Source organism: Bubalus kerabau, chromosome 4 (genome assembly GCF_029407905.1).
Source record: "Bubalus kerabau isolate K-KA32 ecotype Philippines breed swamp buffalo chromosome 4, PCC_UOA_SB_1v2, whole genome shotgun sequence".
In the NCBI taxonomy this organism is placed as follows: domain Eukaryota; kingdom Metazoa; phylum Chordata; class Mammalia; order Artiodactyla; family Bovidae; genus Bubalus; species Bubalus kerabau.
In genome coordinates, this window is record NC_073627.1 from 103275916 (window position 1) to 103296855 (window position 20940).

A 20940-nucleotide genomic window follows, 5' to 3' on the forward strand; every position below is an offset into this window, starting at 1 on the left:
GAGGTGTGTGTATGTTTCTGAAATCCCTGTTTCTCTGTATATTTACTGCAATTGTGTTCACTGGTGAGGTGTGAGAGGAACCAGTAAAGTCATCTTCCATTCACTAATCTGCAATGAAGGAATTGGGTCCCACAAGCCATGTTTCAATTGCCTCTCTCATCTGACTTCCCACAGGCACTTTTTAACAGTTTAAATGAACATTTATCTATACTCCTGCTGAATATACTTATCTTGGTGAATGGTACTTATTTCAACGGTTGGGAAAAGGAAAAATAAAGAGATCTCATGATTTTTCTTTGATCACTACACAAGGCTAGACGCTGGGGTATGCTTTCTGCCCTGAACACCAGAAGCTGCCCCAACGCCCCTGAACACATCTGACCCTTGTTAGGAACTGTCACCCAAGAACTGTTCTGTCTGTGGCCTGCCCCAACCTCTTTGCCTCTAGTCTTTCAATTATAGCAGCAGCAGACGACAGTGAGAAAACTTACGCTTAAGTTAAAATACCCCGGAACCATGTCTTCAAATAAAACTGAGGAAGGAAGTGGTGATGAAAAGCTATTAGGTCAACGTGGAGTAGACGTGTCACAGGTGGCCTTTCTGAGAAAGACCCTCTCCCTCTCTGGTGTGGAAAACTGCAGCTCTGAAAAGAGCCGGGTCAGGGTACAGACCCCTGTGTGAACACTGTCCCTCCCGAGCCCATCTCTTCTGCTTCTGGATGAGAAATTGCCTCACAGTGATGAGACAAATGTGGGGTTTCAATCTCAAGTGATCAGTTGAAGGAATAATGGACAAAAGGCAGTTTTTTAAAACAGGCTCTGGCCAAAGGTTTAGGACTGAATCCTAACCCTGCACCCACTGTGGCCTCATACTCATTTACTAACCAGGATATTGCTTCTGGATTATTTAGACAGACTTCCTCTCAAGTGTCAGTTGCACAGTCATGTCTGGCCTTTGAGATCCCATGGTCTGTAGCCCACGAGGCTCCTCTACCTGAAATTCTCTAGGAAAGAATATTAGAGTGGGTGCCATTCCTTTCTCCAGGAGATCCTCCTGACTCAGGGATCAAACCCAGGTCTCCTGCATTATAAGCGGATTCTTTACCGTCTGAGCCACCAGGGAAGCCCAGACTTCCTCTGAGGACTAGTAAATGGTCAATATCTTTTCCAGTGACCTATTTGTGAGTAATCTCTTCAAGCTTAGCTGTTTTACTGCTCGAGTAAAGGGGACAACCACCACTCCTCATGAAGCCATGCTCAGGGTTCAAAGGAGTAACATATACAAAAGATCTCTCAGTCCCCAGGACACAGTAAGAGCCAAGCAAGGCTACTCCATCTGTTCCCAAACCTTACTACTCTTGAACCCCAGCCCAAAGCTTCACAGTCTAAAGACAACTGAGCCTCCTCCTTCACCCAGATAGCAGGGACCACAGGGCATAAAGTTCCTCAACTGCCCTGTCCACCCCTTCATCTTCAATATCAAAATACTGATGCTCACAGTCGTTTTGACACTATATAACTACAGATTTGCCACATCTTATTATTTATTGCACTGATTAAAAAAAAAAAATCACATTATCATATTACAAACTAACTTTGAAATATTTTAATGTGTACTTCAATATTATTGTTTACTCTAAAATCCTACGTATTTTTAATATTTTAAAACATTTTTCTGAAGAAATATCCACAATCTTTACCAAAAATTGCCAAAAAAAAAAGCCCAAGAAACAAGAGTTAAGGACCCTTGACCCAGAACAATTAAAAATGCCCAAAATCATCATGAATGAGCACAGTGATTATAATCACCACATATTTCAGTGAATAAGCAAAAATGGGAAACATAATTATTGGAATCCTAACTTTTTTGTTGTTGTTGTTGTTGTTTTACTGTTTTTACAGTAATAAAAAATAATAATAGGAAAAAGAGTTCAACTTTTTGTCTCCTAACATTTCAAAATCAGAACTGGCAGATTTGCTCCCACAGTGAACTAAAGACACTGTGACACTGTATACGACCTTCAGTTTCCCTGTCTTTGCAACTAACCATGAATGGGTCATAAAAAGGTACACTGCAAGGAATAAAGTAATTCTACTCATGCAGACTGTCTTCATGAAAATAACAATACCTTATCTACATTATCTACAATGGTTTTGTCATGAAAAATTGGCCGAACAAATTCAAACAGGTATTAGACTGGCCCAGCAATTAACTCTTCAACCAGAGTGTGGGAACATTAACTTGAATGTTAACTTGAATGTACTCTGAAAAGTACATTGCAATTCAAAGTAAACATTTTTCAGATGAAAATGTGGGCCACATCTTGCTTATTCTTGGCATGGCTTTTATAATGAGCTTTTCATTCTCCCTCTATTTCTTAATGGAATTTTCTCAATATTTAAAAAATTCCATTTCTGTGAGATCCTTTCAAACAGAACAGTGAATTACCAAAGCAGATGTGTGAAAGAACTCTGAGACATTTACTGCTTCTATTATGGCTCCCTGGCAATCGTAAAACCAAAGTGTGGTCATCTTCTATCACTCATGTTACTATTTAAAAGATGAGGATGATCCAGTTCATCCTGAAATTCATACCTCCATTTCCTTCCTTTGTATGAAGAGAGAGCTCCTCCACTGCTCCATGCAACAAGATCCCATCGAGCTTCAGGGAGTAAAAGATAAACCACTTTTGTCTAATGGTATATACACATAATGGGCTTCCCTGATAGCTCAGAGGTTAAAGCATCTGCCTGGAATTCAGGAGACCCGGGTTCAATCCCTGGGTCCGGAAGATCCCCTGGAGAAGGAAATGGCAACCCACTCCAGTATTCTTGCCTGGAGAATCCCATGGAGGGAGGAGCCTGGTAGGCTACAGTCCATGGAGTCACAAAGAGTCAGACACGACTGAGCGACTCCACTTCACTTCACTTCATATTCACATAAATTACAGTGCTACAGTTTTGAGACCAAAGTGGTACTTTCCAAAGGTAAATTATTAAAAAAAAAAAAAAAAAATTTATTCTTTGGAACCCCCTTCAAATGACTCTTGTCAAATTAATGCAAAATGAGGAAGCACAAAGAATAGTTCAAGGCCTCTAGTTTTCTTGTACTAAAGGTAAGATTTGGGGCTCGTTTCAGGCTCACACCCATCCTGCTCCCTGTGAGAGGAGAGGCACTAAGGGAGACTGCAGTTTGAGCTCCAGTTCCCCCACTAGAAGACAGGATACCTAGGTGAGTTCCCACGTGTCTCTGAGCCTGTTTCTACAGCTGTGTTTCACAGGATTACTGTGGGAATTAAGGGGGTAATGGGGACAAAAGTGCTCTCTGAACACAAAAGGCTTTGTAACATGGCCATTGTTACTCCCTTTAAAAGATGAGGCGGGGAAAAGAAAAAAGAAATAGTAGAATGTGATAATGTATCAGTTCCTTTCCAGGTTCCCACAGCAAAAGGCACAAAAGCGTGAATGTGTGATGCAAACAGGCAGAAAAGCAGATCACACCAGTGATCAGGGGATTACACCACTGAGGAACAAAAAGAGTGATTTTTAAACAAATCGCCACAGAAGATGTAGCACCATTTGCTGAGCCTGTGGCTCAGCCCTGTGTCAGGACAAGCATCAACAACTCTTCTCAAACCAGTCTGTGCCGAGTTCTCTGCTCAGCCTCTCACAGCACCACGCAACTGTATTTTGCTGCCAATGTCGTCCCAGTTGTGAAACAACATGTTGATTCTTCAATCCTGGCTTCCCATTTCAATGGTAAGTGTGATGACCACAGCTTAACTCTATCAGCAGAAGGTGCTTTTCAGGTTTATGGGGTGGGGGGTACAGAATCATCTTACAAGATCGAGGGTTTTCATCCAGGACTTGAAGTATTTTCTTCATTTTTTTTCCTGCAACAGCCATGTTTAGTCAACAGTTTTTTAAATCATGTATCTGTTCAGTAGTCATCAAAATATAAGAAACTAGACATCTAGACTCACAGACCCTTCTTCAAATACAGGGAGCATATATTTCTTCCTGAGGGAAAACTTTTCTTTAAATGATCTTACATTTTCTAGGAAAACTAACAGAACTCAACAACATCTGCATCAGAGGGGTAGGAAATTCATTCTGTTCTATTGCTAGACTTCCCTATTCCTCTTAAGTGAATTCTGATCTCTACTTTGGACTTACATTGGGTTAAAACCATCCCAATGAAAGTGACAAACTGCATGTTTCCATTGAAAACTACCCAAGAACCCACAGGGAAGAGTCACCTGTTCAGGTTCCCTTGAAATATTCACGAACTCAGCAGAGGATGAGACTAAAAACAGAGCCCCCAAGCAGTAAAGCTATCAAGCTCAATGACAGTCTTTTCACAACTCAGCCCACCTGCTTCATAAAAATGCTTCTATGTCCTACCAGAATTATAGCTTATCTTGCAAACTTTTACCTAATGAATAGGAAGAAGAGGTACTGTTAATTCTTTCCCTTGCGGGTCAAGTGTAGTTATCAGCAGCCATATAAAAGCATGATGCTGGGTTAATATCATGGTGTGTGCCTATTTTTTTGGAAGTGACAGTAGGGCACACTGGATATGAATCATAGGAAACGCGAACCCTTTACCACTAAGTCAGAGAAAAATACGCTTAGGAACTTATTATCTGTCAGGGGAAAGTGGACACACCACACATCTCAAAGTCAAATGAAAATGGTCCACTGTACTGACCCTCCTGTGGTACGGTTGAAGAGAACACCATAAGAAAGTCCTTTCCAAAGCCATTCTCCATTTGACCTCACCAGACATTAATGCAAAGAAAGCTTAACTCTTCTGAAAACATTTTAAACCTGATCAAATTAAAAGCAGCACCGAGGGATTATTTTTTCCTAGCAAGAACCCACAAGCAATTTACTTGACTAGAGGAAAAATGCAAAGAAATCCTTTATCACAAAATAGCTTCTTGAATCTTTCCACAAATAAACCTTCCATCCATCCAAGAATGCCTATCCTTCCTGCTGATAACAGGCTGTGGAGATAATTTTTTTTTTCTATAAAACCCCAAATGATGTTTTCAAATAAAATAAAAATAATACTACTACATGCCACTGTCAAAAAATGGTCCTAAGAAAAGGTAAATGTCATTTTAAAGGCTGTGTGTTAAAATATTTAGTCGAAAGAATCTACTTGTCAAGTTCCTACAGAAAACTCCAGAGGTTATAAGTACATCTATCAAATTTTCATCTACCTTGGGGCTGACCTACTGAGGAAACCATAGAAAGCCTGGCCTTGTGCTACAAGGGAGCTGGAGATTTAGAGTTCTGGTCAATAATGGGGTCACTATCAAGTACAAAGATGGGGCATGACAGAGGTTCTGCAGTGATTACCCAGGGAAAAGGCATACCGGTGATGGCAGCTGCATTCTGCTTTAAGCCACGGTTCAAACTAAGGAAATGAACCCATGTGATGGACCAGCAAACTCCCTTATGAGAATTCTGACCTCTCACTCCAAACCTAGCAAAGAAGCACCCATCAAATATCAGCAAAAGAAAGACCAAGCCAGCAAAACATGGGAAGCATTTTTTTTTAAAAGTCTCATTTAAATAGCTTCCATATCCTACCCTTTGGGAATTATATTAGCTAACTTTATTTTAACAAGGAAAATTTGGTTTTAAGGAGCTTATGGGAGCATTTAACTTGGACTGGAAAGGTTATTTGCTCAGTGTTAGGCTAAAAGCCAAAATCCACTTTTAGCCAGAGAAGATTTTAATATTATACCTCACAAGAGTATTGTGTCATGTGAGCAGACGGCAGAGATAAGCAATGTAGCAAAGTTATGACTTCCCCCAAAGACTCATTAAAATGTATTATTAAGTAGGAAAAAAGTTTAGAAAATCCAAAAGGAACCCGTCTGTACTATCTCAGAAACTGTAAAAATTCTTTCCAACTTCTCACTTCTTTCACTCTACCTCCTCTACAAATACCACTCTGTAAATACTGTGAAGAACTTGATCCTGATGCAAGAGAGGATGAAAAATGCCTTAAAGAGCAACTATGATGCTCTGCATATGATTTTTTCTTTAAATGTGTTTCAAAGGCATATATGATGAATTCCAGGGACTATAAAAAATAATAAACTTTGTGAAGGGGCCATGATATTTTTTAAGTTATTCAACCCACAGAATAAAGTACGTTAAATTAGAAACATTATTTTGAAGAAAAATAGTAACTTTTCCCCACTTTAATTTTTATAATCTGAAATTTTAACAACTCCAATATTTTTCTTTTTCCTTTTTGTTTTGGTTTTTAACTCATGTCAAATTGTTTCCCCTTCATTAATTCTTGGAAAATTTCTGCCACCTCTTCTATTAAAATAACAATAATAATGACTTCATTTAAGTCAAGCAGATGAGCTTTAGGAAGCTCACATGTATCTCCTTATCCTTCCTGCAAGAACGTGAAAGCACACTTGCAAAGGCGTTCCAAGCTGCTATGGAAACGACATTCTTTTTTCACAATAACAGTCCTCCCAGCTGAGAACTGCTGGCACACAAACTCCCAATCCAAACTCATTGACAGCGTGTGGAGTGGACAGATGAGGCGTGGAATATTTTAAATTAGTTCATTTATCTTGCTGAGACACAGGAAGTGGCAACAAATTTCTCACATAGAAGAAAGGCTAGAGAAAGACAATGCAACCCTAGCAATGTGTAGCAAATTCAGTCCATTATGTCAAACCCTTTGAAATATTCCATACTGCCTAATAATAGCCACATCTCATATTCTGAGGGACTTTTTTTTTTTTTTTTTTTAACAATCAAAAGATCCAGAAGAATGGCTAGAAATCACTGACTGCTTCTGACTTTTTGATGGACTCAAATTTTGTTAAGTCAAATAGATTTTCACTGATCCCAGGTAGATGGGGGCCAATATTAATTCTGCTTAACGAATCCAGAAAATTGCAATAAAGCACTGAAAACTCTTAAAGAGGGCTCAAAAGTGGCACACCTTAGGATGAGCTCAGCAAAGGTGATTTAAGAAGACAATGTGAACCGTCCCTGAAAGTGAACAGACAGAACGGCCTTGGTTCTAGGTCCCCATTCCATGGCTGACACCCAGGAACTTCTAGCTTCGTGGTTCCCTCCCACCTGAGTCTCTGCCACTGCTCCGCTTCCGTGGCTTCAGGAGTCCCTTCAAGAAGGACAGGCCAGGGGCTTCCGGCCTGGAAGTAAAAGAAAGTGGACACAGGCGCCAAACACTGGTCCTGGGATTGGCTGCACCAGCATCACTGGGAATCAGGGGATTGTGTGAAAAATATGGGCCCATCCTCCCACAACTGGATCTTCCGATTCATAGGTCTGAAACAGAGCCCAGAAACCTGTACTTTTCATACATACTCCCAAGCCAGAGAAGGAAATCACTGTAATATTCCCAAATCCTTCTGGAACTAGAAGCAAATAATTCTTGAAAATCTATGTGCTCCCCTTCATAATTTTAAGTAGATACAAAAAATTTCTCATTGTAACTTTAAGTTGTGGAAGTTACAAATCTGTGAATTAAACACTGACATTTAGAAATAAAATGCACACCTCTAAATACTATGGTGATTTGATGCCTCCATCAACCATTTTAAAAAATAAAAGAACAGGCTCTTTCTGAACAGATTTTATAGCATTACTTATTCTCTTTAAACTTATATTACCTCTATTCTACTTTCCCCACAGAATTTTATCTGAAGACAAGATAGATTTATGTTCAAAGCCCTTTTATTGACCACTCCACCATAATTCTGCAGGAAAAAAAATGCATATTAATTGAAGTTTAATTTTTAAAAATTTCCTATGACAGGCTTTAAATTTAAAAAATCTGATTGAATAATTACACTTTTTTTCAGTTTATATAATTAGAGCTACATATACTACAATGTGGTAATTACGAAAGTAAAAAAGTAAAATTTTATTGGATATTTAGTTCCTAACCAGGTTTATAGATGAAGACTTTTTAAGTTAGCTTGTATAAATACGGAGAATATCACACACTGCCAGTGATACACAGCCAGTGTCATTTTTTAATTATATTTTTCTTTAAAAAATTTCACCTTAATAAGTGGATAGGACTGGAGGAGTTTTGTTGCAGCAGTGTTTCTCAGTTCTTATGAGCTCTTTCTTAGCTAGCATTCATCACTATCAGCTGACTTCCTCTGGGGAGTCCTTCAATTTTGTCAAAAGCAGAGAAAGGGAGCTAGCTACCTGAGTTGCAAATAAGTCCTTGTTACCCAGTCATTACATTCATTTCCTTTATCAAATTTACTAAGACCAGTGTTCTACATCATTCCTCTGTTTAGCATGCCAGAGGTCTCTCAACACAAGCGAAGTACCATAGTTTAAGATCAGAGACGGATGGGAGCTGAGGAAGAGATGGGCTGTAAGAAGGACAGGAGACTCTGCAGATGTGTAGGTGGCAGGGTCTACCGGTCTGCTCTGGAGCAGATCAACTTCAAATTAAAGTGTGAATTATCCCTGTGCATGTTCTTAAAAAGGATACTTGGGGATGTGGGCACCTGCCAGGTGATCTTGCAGTTCATGATCCCAGGAGTCTTCTGGTACAGCGATAGAGTTATCCAAGGTGAAGAGCACCCTGCAGCAGCTTGGTTAGGAGCGAGGGCTGAGAGGGCAGGGCCCAGAACAGTTTTTACTTCCCCAGGGCCACATGGAGGCTGGCTCAGGAAGGGACTAGAGCTGAGAAGTAGGGTGAGTGTCTCTCTCATAGCAGCCTATTCCAAAGTACATTCTCCCAACTTCTCCGTCTCCTCCAGCCTCACTTCCACTGAGAAACACAGCACAGATTGTGGATGAAATTGTTCCCATCTGTGACAGAGGCATATTTACTCAACAGAGTGATAACTACTCTGATGCCAGGGTTGCAGCAATCAATGTATGTAAGAGGACACACAACCAAAAATCCTGTGTGACTGAATTCAGAAATTCACAATTAGGGCCAGTGGAGTTTTGAAATACAGGAAAAAATATCTACCAGTTTTTAAAACTTGTCTGCTTGAAATACAGGAAAAAATATCTACCAGTTTTTAAAACTTGTCTGCTTGTTCTTGGGTTCAAATGTACTAAATGTGAATAATGTTTCTAAATGAAAAGTATTAAAAGAAAGAAAAAGAGAAAAAAAAACCAAGTTCCTCCACTGCATGCTCGATTCACTTCAGGAGGGGTTAATGTATAAGCCCGGTGGGGAGTACATTTCTATAAATGCTAAAATTATCTCACCATGCAGTCTGAGAGGAAAAATACAACAGAAAAAAAGTGTTTAAGCCCACACTCCTATGAGCAGAGGAGGAAGTGGGACCATAACCCTAAGTTATGCCTGTCTGTCTCTAGCAGGAGCTTTCACTATGATGCCATCTTCAGACAAAACTAAATGTCATCTGAGGACCCGGAGCTGCTGGAGGGTCAGCCACCAGGAGTCCACATTTTACAGTGTAAAAGTCGGGTTAAGCATCAGACCGGAAAGAGCCTACCCCCCGCTCCCTTTCTGGTTGTTCCCCTTAGTTCTCTCTAAACAACTAGACTTTATTTGAAACAACTTTCAACACAGCCTCATTGGCTCTTTTGGAACCAGGAAAGGAAAAGGTAAGAAAAATCCTGGAATGGGAATTTTAGAACCGAAAGGATCCTTTATCTTAGAAACGAAGAAACTGAGGCCTGAAGCAGATGAGCCTGGCCAAGGTCACACACCCAGGGCCAAGAAGTCCCCAAAGACAGGGCTCTCTTCACCACACAGCTCAGAGCTCTGCCCTCCACAGCTCCTGCCCCACTGGCTTCTCTCTCTTCTCTGACCCTCTTCCTTCTGGCTTCAGGGACCTTGAATATACCACTCCCTTAATCTGTGTAACTCCCCCTCACTATCCCTGGCTTCTTCTTGGCTACACCTAATCACCTTCAGTTCTTAAATGCCATCCCTTTGGGATCATCCATTTTTTATTCTCCAAGTTAGGTTAGTCTCCATATGGACATTCTCAAGGGACTTACACGTCTTCTAAGTAGTCATTTTTTAACATATCTCTCTTCTTAGATCTAAGAGCTGCAAGAATATTGAAACCAATATGTTCTGGTTCATCTTTATACATCCTTATGTATAAGCCCTTATAAGTAACTGCTTAGGACCTAGAAAATGGTAAATACTCATTAAATACTTGAAAATAAATTTAATAAGTATTTACTACATATCAGAAACTGCTGAGGGTAATAAATATTCTATTCATTATTTACTTAATTTATTCCTCTAAACTCCATGAGATAGGCAATAGTAATATTCCTGTTTTACAGATGTAGAAACTGAGGCACAGGGCGGTTCAGAAACTTCACCAAAATCATACAGTTCATAAGAGTTGTGGCCCTCAGGATCACTTATGGTGGTTGCTTTATAAAGGGTCATAGAGACCTGCATAACAACTTAACATTTGGAACAACTTTTAAAGAACAAGCTATGAGCACAGTGGGCCCTGATAAAGGACATTGTGTGAGCATTTTCCCAAAGCATATGGTAACAGACTCTGTATTAATTATCTTTCATGCTCCATCGGCAACAATCTCCAAAGCTTCATGAAGTGTTTGTTCCTTGTGCGTGCTGCCTGCTGGCTGTGACTCTGCTGCAGGCCTTTCATCTAGGCCCCAGGCTTGAGGGGTGCCCCTGCCTGAACCACATCGGTCCCACAGATGGCAACAGAGGAATGGTGGTACCACACAGAGGCTCCAAGAGCTTCAGCCAGCAGCAGCCTGGGTCATTACCATTCACAGTAAATTAAAAGCCCCAAGCTCACTTTCTTCTTCCCCCAAGTCTCATCTTCACCAAAGTGTTCCATGGCAGCAAACCCCTCATCCCTCAGAGCCTTGCCCCCTCAAGACACTTGTTTACAGGGATCTGAAGGTGATCATCTGAGTAGCTCTTTGCCATGGCAAGGCATGTGCTATCAGTTGAATCCTTCCTACAATTCTCTGTAGCTTTTTAGTCTTTTCTTAAAATGCTTTTACTTATTCAATCTTCTCCCAAACAAAAACCCTCTTGAGGATCTGAACCCAAACTCTCATAGAGATACAGTGGACAGACCTATCCTACCTTTCCTCTGAGAGAAGGGATGATGTGGAAGGAATAAAGACTGTCCCCTAACATTACTGTTTAAATGCTACCATCCTGTCTCAAAAAGAACTTCCATTTGCCTCAGGCACTTGACATGCAGTGACTCATGATTTGTTATGTCTCTGGATGTTAGATATGATTATTTCATTTTACAGGTAGTAAATAATATTAGACACCTGGAGACTAAACTCCTTGCCAAAGGTTTCGTAGCCAACAGCAGAACTAGGACAAGAGCCCTCCGGATGTTCTGCCGTTTCCCGAGAAATGTTCATCTAGGCTTTCTGATGATTTTGCGCTCAAGTTAAGACGAAGCCAGAGTAAACATCAACTCCTCTCTCCCCTGGCATACACAAATGCATACCTCCACAGACACTAAATTTATTTTACATGTGTATGTGTTTTATAAAACACATACATACACAAACACATGCACAAAAACACCAACCGAGAATGGGGGGGTGGTTGGCCGGGGGAATGTTCCTGAACTGTTGAGGATATGCTGGCTGTTGAATTGAGAGAATGCTACTTATCTGATAGATTATTAAATACTGTGCACACTCCTTCAGGAAAATAAACAATAGGGAACTTCAGGTCTCATCCCCGCCTGAGACTGAATCCTAACAATGGCTAGGAATATAAATGTTAAATAACAAAGGAGCCCTTGACGTTTGGTGCTCTATTTTTACCATTTCTCCTCACTGACACTTTCCTTTTATTGCGCATCACTTGATCATTCATTCACTCTGTTGAGCAACGGACATAAGACCCTACTGTCAGTTCTCTGTTTTGCTACTGCAAATCCTTGGCAAAACAGCCCGTTTCATTTTTATTCCCTATGGATCTTCCTGCCCTCGAGGAAGCAGCTCTAAAGCAGTGCGAGCTCGAGCTGAGCATGCCAACCCAGTAGTCTAGAGATGAAGCGTCAAGTCAGCAGTCAATGCAGGCTGCAGAAGCGAGGCAGAGACTCACAGGGCAAGGACTGCCTACATCTTCAGGAGGCTCCCTGGGGCCCACAGGCAGGAAGCAGTCAGAGCTCTGTCTCCACAAATGGCTACACAGGAAGTACTATCCTTTCCATCATCACCAGCAGAGAGGCCTGGAAGACCCAGTGAGTTGCTCTAAATGAGATGCCTCAGGTGTCACAGGGCTTCCCTGGTGGCTCAGTGGTAAAGAATCCACCTGCCAATGCAGGAGACATGGATTCAATCCCTGGGTTAGGGAGATCCTCTGGAGAATGAAGTGACAACCCACTCCAGCATCCTTGCCTGGGAAATCCTATGGACAGAGGAGCCTGGTGGGCTACAGTCCATGGGATCACAAAGGGTTGGACACGACTTGGTGACTGACATGCACACTAGTGTTTTATCAGGATCAGAGTATCAGTGACAATGCCTGACTGGGCTCTCCTCCTGACTGACTCCTCCTCAATCTCACCTGCCAGGGAGGCTAAAATGAAACTCGGGTGAGCACACACTAGTCCTAATGGGATGTTGGTCTGAGTCCCTCCCTTTGTTCCATTCTAGTGGGTGAGGCTGGAGAGAAACCTCATAACCTGAACATTCATTCATCACTTAAACCCTTCCTGGGTATGGAATCTGGCCCCACATGAGGCCATGGTGATACAAAGCAGAAGAGATCACCATCTCTGCCTTGAAGGAGTCACAGAATCTCCAGGAGGAGGGCTCAGGAATATTGCTTTGACAACCGGAAACAGCCCAGACCAATCGGAAGGCACCTGGTGTCTAAACATCATCCACCCAAATACCTCCCCCCGCAAATCCTTTTAGCCAGCAATTGGCTCTCTAGGTTCCTTCTCACATGCAATTTCTCAAGAAGTGTGAAAAATGTAGGATGTTCAGCCTGTCCCTTGAGTTTCTGAGGGAACACATGCGATTCCTTACTAGCACCTGGCCTACCTTCTACTGTTTGCCCCTCTGAACTCATCTCCAGGGCTTCAGATGCTTGTTTTGCAGACGCTGGAAACCCAAAGGATTCCTTCCATCAATAAGAGGTCTGTCTGCATCCTGCTCTATGCAGAGCAGTTATTCTACTTCCCAGATTTCCCTAGCAGCCCTGCAGGCTCTGGACCCATGGGGTGTTCAGTGTTTTTCATCAAAAATGCCAGGTGTGACTCTGGCATTTATGACTGCCAACATCTTCAGAGTGGATGGTTGCCAGAGATACTCTCTTGGAGATGCTTTCAGGAATGCTGCCTGCGACTCCTGATGAGGGCCTCTGATCCTTTCCAGCTCACCCCCCTGAAGGACACGTGCTCAGGCTGCCCTCTGCTGCTCCTCGCCTGCAGTGAGCTTGCTGTGCTGTGTGGGGCACAAGTAGGAACATTTCCCTTACGTTATTTGAGATGCTGTGGGTGCCAAGCTCGCCAAATCTATAAATTTTAGGAAATTGCATCCTGTTAGATGAAGTCCTTCCCTTAGCACTTTAGTCACCCAGTTATTCTTCAATTTCTTTCCTACAAACACTTGGCCCAGGTCCCGAGGTTCATCCCATATCTATGTGTCTCCTCAGCACATAAAAGAGATTCAGGAAAGGAGAAGGAACAATAAAATTTCAGGTTTACTGGCAGCACTAAGTGAAGTAATCCCCCTATGTGTACACTTTTCTCACAGGAAGACCACTTACTCAACCTTTCCATTCACCTGCCTGATGAGATCCATACAAATATTTTAAGAGGGTAATTTGGAAGACATACAACAGTCCAAGTTGTTCAAGCTGGAGCATTAGTCTCTACCTTAGGTTTGCCCTGAACATTAGCTCACTTACACAAGTGAATAACTAGCTGCCTGTTTATTAATCAGATCAACCAAGACTCATTTAAACTACTTGCTAACAATCCTCTTATATATTAGCAGTCTTCAATTGTTTTTGCTTACAATTTCTCCAAGAGTTTCAGAAAACTCTCTCTCTCCTTGTGTGTGTTAAAGTTAACCCTTATAAATTTTATCTTTTAATTTTAAGATTGGGGACAAAAGTAAAGGATACTCTTTTCCAGCATAGAATTCCAAGATACAATTATACATGTGCTTTAAATATATTTTTGTCAAACTTTGGGACTGCACATTAAGCTGAATTTATGTGAAATGTCAACCATACATATGATCAATAGACAAAGGGGGTTCTCATCCTCATTACCAAACAGATTGAATTTCTATCAGAAAAAGACTGAATTCACTTTTTAAAATAAATACATTAATACGCATCCCCATACCAAGCACCTCATTTCTGAATTCTAAGAGGTAAATCATGAGTGCATTAGGGTAAAATATAGGTCCAACTACATAATGACTTAAACATAACAAATTCATTTTCTGGCTCACATAACAGTACTGGGCTGGAAAACAGTTCAATGAGGTAACAATCTTCATAGTCATTCAGGGACAAAAGTGCTTGCCATCTCAACATTTGGGTTCTGGGGTCTCTCTCTGGGTCAACTCCTTTCCAGAAAAAAAGTGAGGAAGAGGACAGAAGGGAGTATTCAGAAGTCAAGCGTGGGAGTCACTCATCACTTTCTTCCCATTCCTTTGGCTGAGCTCCTCCCTGCATGGGCAGCTGAGTGATGCGGACTAGATGGGGCCCAAGGAAGTGAAGACTATGGATTTCAGTGAGTAGCTAGTAAATAAGGTCACAACCTTTGCAATACATTTATGGCCCAAGCAAAATAATGTGCTGTTCTCTTCAGTATTTATTACCTAATTTACCTTTGCTTTGCTCTCTGAACACTTGACCTCAGAATCTGTCCCTCTGTTTACCCACCTGAGAGCAATGCATTTATTCTGTAAAGCAAAAGGGGTGGGGGTGAGAGGGAAGAGAGCTCCTCCCAAGCTTTTCTCTCCTCCACACCAAGATGAGGAAAGCGCATATACAAAAGCTGAGGATCTGAACATTGATCCTCTCAGAACTATCCATGCATTGTTCCTCTGAGACAGTCTTCACATTACCCTAGGGTAGGTGGACCCCAGTCTGAGAATTGCAGATGTAAAACGCATCAGAAAACATACAGGAATACAGGATTTTAAAGTGCAAAGTACTACTGCATTTTACAGAGGTGAAAACTGAGCTAGAGAGATGTCCAAAAAGTCACTCTTAAAGAAGTTAACACACATACTCTTTACTCAGCAAATTTATTTTCTCCTTTGGTGTAAATGGGTATTTCTAGGTTTCTATTCCAGGTTGTGTAGGAAGAACTAACAGAGCAGGCCTGAGACTGCTATCCTTTGAAAGTTTTGACAAGGGTGGGCCCTGGAAGGAGTCTGAAACTTGAATTTCGAAAGAGTTCCCACTGTTTCCTGAAAAGAAAGGCTCACAATGCCTAAACTGCACAGTAACAACCCAAAAACTTATTTCCCTTTGCTATTGCTAAGTCACTTCAGTCGTGTCCGACTCTGTGCGACCCCATAGACAGCAGCCCACCAGGCGCCCCCGTCCCTGGGATTCTCCAGGCAAGAACACTGGAGTGGGTTGCCATTTCCTTCTCCAATGCATGAAAGTGAAAAGTGAAAGTGAAGTCGCTCGGCCGTATCTGACTATTCGTGACCCCATGGACTGCAGCCTACCAGGCTCCTCCGTCCATGGGATCCCTTTGGGAGCCTGGAATTTTGGTACATGCTAAGCAGAGGGTCCCAATGTGATCAGTTCTGAGGAAAAATTCTGGGCACTGATTCTCTAACCAGCCTCTCTGGTTGGCAACATTTTACATGTGTTGTCACAACTCGTTTTGGGGGAATTAAGGAGTCCTGTGTGACTCCACTGGACAAGAACTCTGGAAGCCTGCTGCTGATTTTCTCCAGTCTCCACCTCTTGTGCCTTTTTCTTTTGCTGAGTCTGCTTGGTGTCCTTCTACTGTAATCACAGCTGTGAGAACAACTACAAGCTGAGTCCAGTGAGTTTTCCTGGTGAATCACTGAACCCACATGGAATTACATTTGACAGACAAGAATACATTGATTTCTGGGACTCCTTTGGTGGCCCAGGGGTTAAGAATCCACGTTCCAATGCAAAGGACGTGGGTTCAATCCCTGGTCAAGGAACTAGGATCCCACAGGCCACAGAGCAATTAAGCCCAGGCATCACAAGTATTGAGCCCACGCACCTCAACTAGGGAGCCCATATGGCACAACTAAGACCCAACGCAGCCAAATAAATTTTTTTTTTTTTAAATTAGACATTGATTTCAGGATACTAAGAAAACAAGAAGCAATGAAAGAAATTTCAGTATATTTTAAATTTGGATATGGAAACTTCAGACAAAGGTGAAGGCAATTATACTAGACTTAGTGATATACTTTTCAAATGACAAATGAAAATAAATTAAAATATAGATCTTGCTCTTAGCAAGTAAAACAAGAATTCCCTGAAAATTACTACTAAAGACATCACAAGGGAACCTTCATGTTAAACAATTAAGAAGATAAATATGGAATTCTGAACATTAATAAGGAAAAAAGTGTCCAGAATTGAAACTATAAAGAAAAAAGAAAAGATGTCTCAGGGTGTTTCTGTTGAAGGCAAAGGGAGGAAACCTCTGGATACTCTCTGCTCTAAGCTGGTCCCATATCCCTCCTACAAGGGCCACTAAACAAAAAGTCATAAAAAAGACCAAGGTGTTCAAATAATGTTTTATCTAATTTTATATTTTACTTTATTTCCTTTGATTTTTACAAGTAATATGAAGCTTCTTGTATTTAGAAAGCTCCAAATTACACAAATGTATGTAAAAAATTACTTTCTTTAATCACCCAATATCCTGCTATCCACCAACAACTACTATATGGCATTCAAGTCATTTCCCTGTTCATTAAAAAAATAATAATTGGGAACATTCTGTATGTACAATTTCTCTTAAATTTTTTCCTCATCAAAGCATGGTTTAGGAAAAATTATTAGTAACATGGATCAAATATGCATGTTGAAGAACTTTATTTTTTTCCCTTTAACTGTATTGAAGATACTCACACATCTCTGAACCCAAGTATCTGCCTGGAACCTGAGAAACCCAAGGTGAGAACATGGCCACATGCTACCCTGGCTCAGGATGAAATGTGACCAAGACACAGAAATGAACACTGTACAGATGCTTTCTCCCTAGAGTGACTGGTCTGGCTGAAAATGGGGACCATGCACGGTGTTGCCTTGATGAGCTGACTTCTCACACAGTTGGGGTCCCAGAACTGATGAGAGACGCAGGAGTCGTGATGCAGGTTAAAGGTGTTTCTCTGAGTCTCAGAGCATTAGTTTCTCCATTTTGTACTTTGCTCCCCATCACATTCCAGAGGCGGTACAGGCAGCATAGTGGGTGTTATCCTATTGAGGAGGACTTAGGACTTTAAATAGGAGAACTCCTCCTATTAAGGAGTTCTACTGTTTAGCAGCTGGACAAGTTCAAATGATCAAACTTCTCTTAGCCTCGGTTTTACCAAATATAAAATGGGAAAAATGATACCAACTTCAAAGACTTATTGGAGTATCACCCAGCAATGCCTGGCACAGAGCAGCCAAAATGAAAAAGCACATTCAACACAAAAACACTAGTATATCTTGCCAACCACTAAAATACATAGTAAGCTACGTATTTCATGTTTATTATATTTTAAGCACATGTGCAGGGGGTGGGGGTGAGGACAGCTTTTAATTACCTCCAAAGCAACGCAAATCAAACCACAAAGACTAATCCAAGAGCTATGCAAACAACTTGATGAATTCACAGATTGTAGGTGCGCCACTCTGAATGCTAACGACCTGCCTTCCTACAGCCTGTGCAACAACATGGGCTTCAACACCAGGGCCATTCTCAACATCTGTCAGCTCCATTTCCACATCTGTTTTCAAAAACATGCATCACTCAGATGGAACTTTGATGAATGAGTGATAGTTGCCCCAAAACTCAAAATGTGTTCAGCTGCTTTGATGTGCTGCAGGAAGGCAGGAGTCAGGCTGGGAGATACAAAGCTGATTCCCCAGGAAACAAGCCTCTGGCCTGTGCTGTGCTGCAAGATTAACAGCTCAACTTTTGAGAGTCCTTTAAAATGCCTCCATGCTTCAGGAGGTGACCCCGGGATATACCAAAACCATTAACTTGATGCACCTTGGGAAGATTTCAATTCGAGTCACTATTTGTGAAACTGCAGTAGGATAGATGCTAGACTCAACTGCAAAAGGATAGAAATTTCAGGATAGGTAAAGCACACTGGTCAAAAGAAGTAGCTTTATCCACACATTAGGGAAACAAACAAAACTTAAAATAACTGCAAAGTCCTAAAGTTCCAGGGGAAAATGACAGGTGACATTTTATCTTAGGAAAAACCCATGGATTGACAGCAGCAGGAACTCAGACTATTGTGTCCCCCTCGTAGAGATGACACTGACTACTCCTATCTAGGATGAGTACAGCATCTTAAACAAGATTTTGCGGGGTTGGGGAGGCGGGGGCCTATGCAACTTTCCAATTTCTACTGAACTGCCGTTTTCACAGGGAGACTTCATTATTATTGTTGGTGTAGTTCTGTGCCTAGATGTCTAGCCTACCCTAAAAGATTCAATGTAAGTTTCAAAAGTCTAACATGCCATACATTAATGAATTTTAGTGCAAATATAAGAGCTTTAGAATGATACAGATCAATTAAGTCCCAGTTCAACAATTTCCCTTATATCTTAAATGAATAGTCATATATCTTGATTTCTTTAAAACCATCTGAATTTCTAGCAAAAATTGGGCTGCAATAATGCTGAGCATAAAATGTTATGAAAGCAAGAACTTCAGGCTTTCATTGTTGCTGTCTTTACTGTTGTTTCATTAGAGTAGGGTGCCCTCAAAGGGCTTAGCAAAGAGGGGACTGAAATCCTGAATGCATACAGAACTGCTGAGGACCACAAGGGTGATGTGTATTATAGCAGGGGCACAGCACCCAGTGCAGGGCATACACACGATAAACATCTGTTCCCTCCCGCAGGCTGTGCTGCTACTGTGCTGTGGGGACAGGTGAGAGCTGACTTATTTTAATACTAACAAGACAAATCATTGCACCCAGGACTTAATTTATCCCCCAAATAAAAATCTTTCAAAAAGAATAAATAAAATATCTAAGAGAAAGGTTATCTCTTTTGTTTCTCCACCATCTAGCTTCCTGATAAGCAAGATCTAACCAACAGGTCAGTTGAATATTTTTTTAAAGTATTAAAAAACTCAGCATACACGGAAAGAATGATAATTAATTCACTACATGCAAAAAGGAATGAAGCCCTGGGATCTGCTCGCAGGACACTGACAAGGCACCTGGATGCAGAATTGTTTGGCTGACGATCTGCTCCTTTTTTATATCATGCTCACCCATCACAGATGGGGTGCCTTCCTCCAGGGTCTACTTGAAGAAAAAAATTGTTTCATATCCTTTCTTCGCTCAAGAAAGAGGGAATTCTTTTCACCACATCATATATAAAAACGGAAGGAGAACATCCTTCTCAAGGGTGCAAATCACCCATTCACCATATATGGTATATGATTCTGTCAGATGTCCTAAGACCTCTGTCAACTCCCAAATTCCTAAGAAGCCACAGAGCACATACCTTTCATGTACATGTGTTCTGACATACAGAGGCAACAAGCTGCATCTACACGTCGATGACAGTCAGGTAGGCTCACTTAGTGCTAATCCTTAGATAGCAGCCACGGAAAGCTCAGCAAAACTAACTACAATGATCTGGGCTTTTAAAGTTATTCTCAAATAATTAATATTACAAATAGTGGACAGGTAAAATGTTCATATAATATTACAAATAGTGGGCAGGTAAAGGTATTCCTTTGGAATAGTGGACCTTACCTGTTCACTATTTGTAAAATTAATTATTTGAGAATAACTTTAAAAGCCCAGATCACTGTAGTTAGTTGCTTTGCTGAGCCTTCTGTGGCTGCTATCTAAGGATTAGCAAGTGAGCCTACCTGACTGTCTGTCATCGACATGCAGACTGAGCAACTGAACTAAACTGCAAATGTTCATGTTGCATACCTGGCATACTTCAAAAGAACCAAAACTGTTTTATAATAAAAAGGAAATAATTATTTATACGTGGAATCTTTAAAAAAATAATTCAAATGAACTTATTTACAAAATAGAAACTGATTCACAGACTTAGAGAACAAACTTATGGTTACTGGGGTGGAAGGTAGGGGAGGAGGAATTCACTGGGAGTTTGCGATTGACAATGTACACACTGCTATATTTACAATAAAATGCCTTTCCATGAAAAAAAGAAAATAGGGATAAAAAAGAAATTTATGAAAACATTTTTAAAAACCAATAAACCTAAAACAACAATAACAACAATGTGGACTTTTCCAAGACTTGCTCACAAGCATAAAAATAAAGTGGTCAAACTTTAATTGTACAAAAATTTTCAAAACCAAAATTTTCATTCTGGTCAAGTTTCAAGAATGACTGATAGAAAAATTGCTTATGCATTAAAGATTCAGATGTTAGGAAATAAACCCAACAATGACAGCTTTCTCTGCTATATAAAGTAAGCCGCACTACAATCTTTTCATTTGAAGGCAAGATTAGTTTGCAGTTCTACAGACAGTGAATTCCTGTCTAGAGCTGTCTTCTTTAGAAGCTGTCAGTGTTAAAATGCTGTTTCTGGTTAACAAAACCCATGTGCCCACATCACTGTGAGTTAGATTTCTGAGACACCTGCCACTAGTGGAGTTTATTTAAATGATAGATTTACGTGTCTCTATGCACCTCTTGGAGGCTTTTAGATGTCTCTGGCATACCAACTGTTTGTCAATGCTTTCCAATACAT

General features: G+C 40.9%; 1 protein-coding gene across 22 annotated transcripts in view; it reads right to left on the reverse strand.

Moving 5' to 3' along the window:
• Positions 1-20940, reverse strand: part of KDM4C (lysine demethylase 4C) — a 405440-nt gene that overhangs the window by 84193 nt on the left and 300307 nt on the right. The window contains exon 18 of one of the 22 annotated variants that reach the window (XM_055578110.1): positions 3306-3892. The exons of the other annotated variants lie outside the window; for them this stretch is intronic. Coding sequence (XP_055434085.1) covers positions 3881-3892 — 12 coding nt within the window. The 3' untranslated portion in view covers positions 3306-3880. Of the gene's footprint in view, positions 1-3305; positions 3893-20940 lie in introns of those variants that run through there. 22 annotated transcript variants of the gene reach the window in all.